Source organism: Chrysochloris asiatica, unplaced genomic scaffold (genome assembly GCF_000296735.1).
Source record: "Chrysochloris asiatica unplaced genomic scaffold, ChrAsi1.0 scaffold00095, whole genome shotgun sequence".
NCBI lineage: Eukaryota > Metazoa > Chordata > Mammalia > Afrosoricida > Chrysochloridae > Chrysochloris > Chrysochloris asiatica.
Window position 1 is genome coordinate 7,364,750 of NW_006408613.1, and position 2,520 is coordinate 7,367,269.

At 30.8% G+C, this 2,520-nt stretch overlaps 1 protein-coding gene across 1 annotated transcript in view; it reads right to left on the reverse strand.

The window, feature by feature from the left end:
• CSMD1 (CUB and Sushi multiple domains 1) overlaps positions 1-2,520 on the reverse strand; it is a 2,529,117-nt gene that overhangs the window by 300,201 nt on the left and 2,226,396 nt on the right. The window contains exon 45 of the mRNA XM_006866725.1: positions 2,073-2,261. Within this exon, the coding sequence (XP_006866787.1) occupies positions 2,073-2,261 (189 nt within the window). The remainder of the gene's footprint in view (positions 1-2,072; positions 2,262-2,520) is intronic.

Sequence of the window (2,520 nt, forward strand, 5' to 3'; positions counted from 1 at the left end):
TCATTGATGGCGTCAAGTGTGGCGGCGGTAGTGCGGTTGGCCCAGGATCGGACATTGTTTCGTTCTGCTGTGCATGGGGTCGCTATGAGTTGGTTCTGACTCAATGGCACCTGACAACAACAACAACATATGTTCTAAAACAAAAAGATACTGAGAAATTAATTAATCTGAATTAGTGAGATTTTAAAATGTCATTTTTTATGATAGGATTTCAAAGGAAATTTTCAGGTAATTTTAAACTTATTTCTAATACTTCATCACCTACCATCTGATTTCTTTGACTATATTATGACAACCTTATAAAATGAGCATTTTAAAATTATATATCTAATTAGGCATGTATAGAAAAATAGCCTGGCTATAATGGAGAATAGTAGTTTACAATCTTTATTTTACTTTGTTGTTGTTGGGTTTTTGAAATTTTTTTTTGTTTTTTCTGAATAAGCTGAATTACATAATATTTGAAATCCTATTAAAATAGATTTTTGGAATATCCACTACTTAAACCATAAAAAGTAATATACTCCTGGGCTAATAAAGTTTGAAATCAATATACTCAAAATGTTTTCAGTGAATTCATGAGTTATAAAAGAACCTCTGCCTTACAACAAAAAGATGCAATGAACATGACATTTACTACATCAAAAATGCCACCACTAAAAAAAAATTATTCATTTAAAACTCTGACCTTTCATTTTATAGAAAAATCTTTGAGAATAGAACAAACATAGTCTTAGAGCTCTGATAAATTTGACAGCAACTTTTATGATATTTTCTGTTTTCCCCTTTGCTTTCTGTTTTTAATGGTAGTGACCTGGTCCACAGATTTAGAAGTTCATATTGCATGTAATTAGTGTATAAATTATTGCTAATGATGCTGCTTACATTTCAGAGTTCCTGGGTTGTGAAAACTAATGTGGAAAAAGGCACATGCATAATTAAAAATAATTATCTAAATATAGTACATTCGTTGTTGTCAAGTGTGTTAGAGTTGTTCCAAATCATAGCGACCATGTATGGGGTTTTCGAGACTTTAAATCTTTGCGGGAGCTGAAAGCCTCATGTTTCTCCCATGGAGTTGAGTTGGTTGGCTTAAATCTTGGAACTTGTGTTTCAAAGTCTATTACTTATCATATGAAGCCAATGTGCTCCCTATTTGTTGTTGCTGTTGTTGTTAGGTACCATCAAGTAGGAACCGACTGATAGCGACCCCAAGTACAACAGAATGAAATATTGCCGGGTCCTGGGCCAACTTCACAATTGCTACTACGCTTGAGCCCATTGATGCTGCCACTTTGCCAATCCATCTGGCTGGGCTCCCAATACACAGCAAATATAGGAATATATTAGTGTACACACATACATTAATATTGGCTGTTTTCTTTCTTTCTTCTTCTTTTTTAATGATGTTTAAAGGGAGTCAGGGACTCTAAAGAACCTATCTGACTTCCCTATTGATATGGAGATCCAAATTTTGTACCCGGTAAATATTTATTAAAATTGTATAAGAATATTACAAAATGTGTTAAAATAGGATTAACATCTATTCATTTAACTGTATATTTTTCCAAATTACACATTAAATAGTCCGCTAGTATTATATCATGCATAAATCTCTGTGAAGTATTTTTTTTACACATTTCTAGTAAAAATCATTATTGAATTTGATTAAAATATCTGTAAGCTTCTTATATTTCCTAAATAACTTTTGAATCCATATAATACATACAAGAGAATAGAATATAGACATTAGAAATTATCCATTCAAAATCCCTACATTAAATCATTAGAAATAGCAAAAGCAAATTCAAAACATTTTTAGACTATATCATTAAATATTGTAATTTTTTTAAAAATTGAGAAAATGGAAATAGTAATGCTAATATTTTACAGATGACTTGATCTCTTAGACTGACAATTCCCAAAGTAATTCCTTTTTTTTTTTTTTTATGGTGATGTAATTTAACTCAAGATTAGCTTCAAATTCTTGTACTATTAAAAGTATTATAATTGTGTTTTTACTATATTTTATATAGATCCCTGGTATGCAAATATAGATGAAAGAAATTTACCATCAAATACTTCCAGTGCATCAAATTGCTTTTCACTTTGAAATGTGTCCACAAAAAGGGTTATGTTATAGTTTGATTCCACTCTAATACTCCAAGAGCATGTCTGTGAATTAAAATAGTTGCCTGGATACCCTGGACTGAGAATTACTCCAGATGATTCTGTACGGACTTCATTTGCTGGGCATTGTGCTAGAGAGAAAAGAGCAGGGAAAAGTTTTCATTTACAAAATGTGTCCAGCTTTACTAAGATAGTTTATATTCCTGTATATACAAGCCAATAAAAAGAAAAAAACAAACAAAACAAAATGAACTACTTTATAATGTGATTGATTTAAGTTTGTACAGGGTGCCAAATACAGCAGGATAGCAACATTGAATGAATAACTCTCATTTTAATATCATACTACAATTTAAAAAGATTATGCATATATAGATATATGTGTGTATG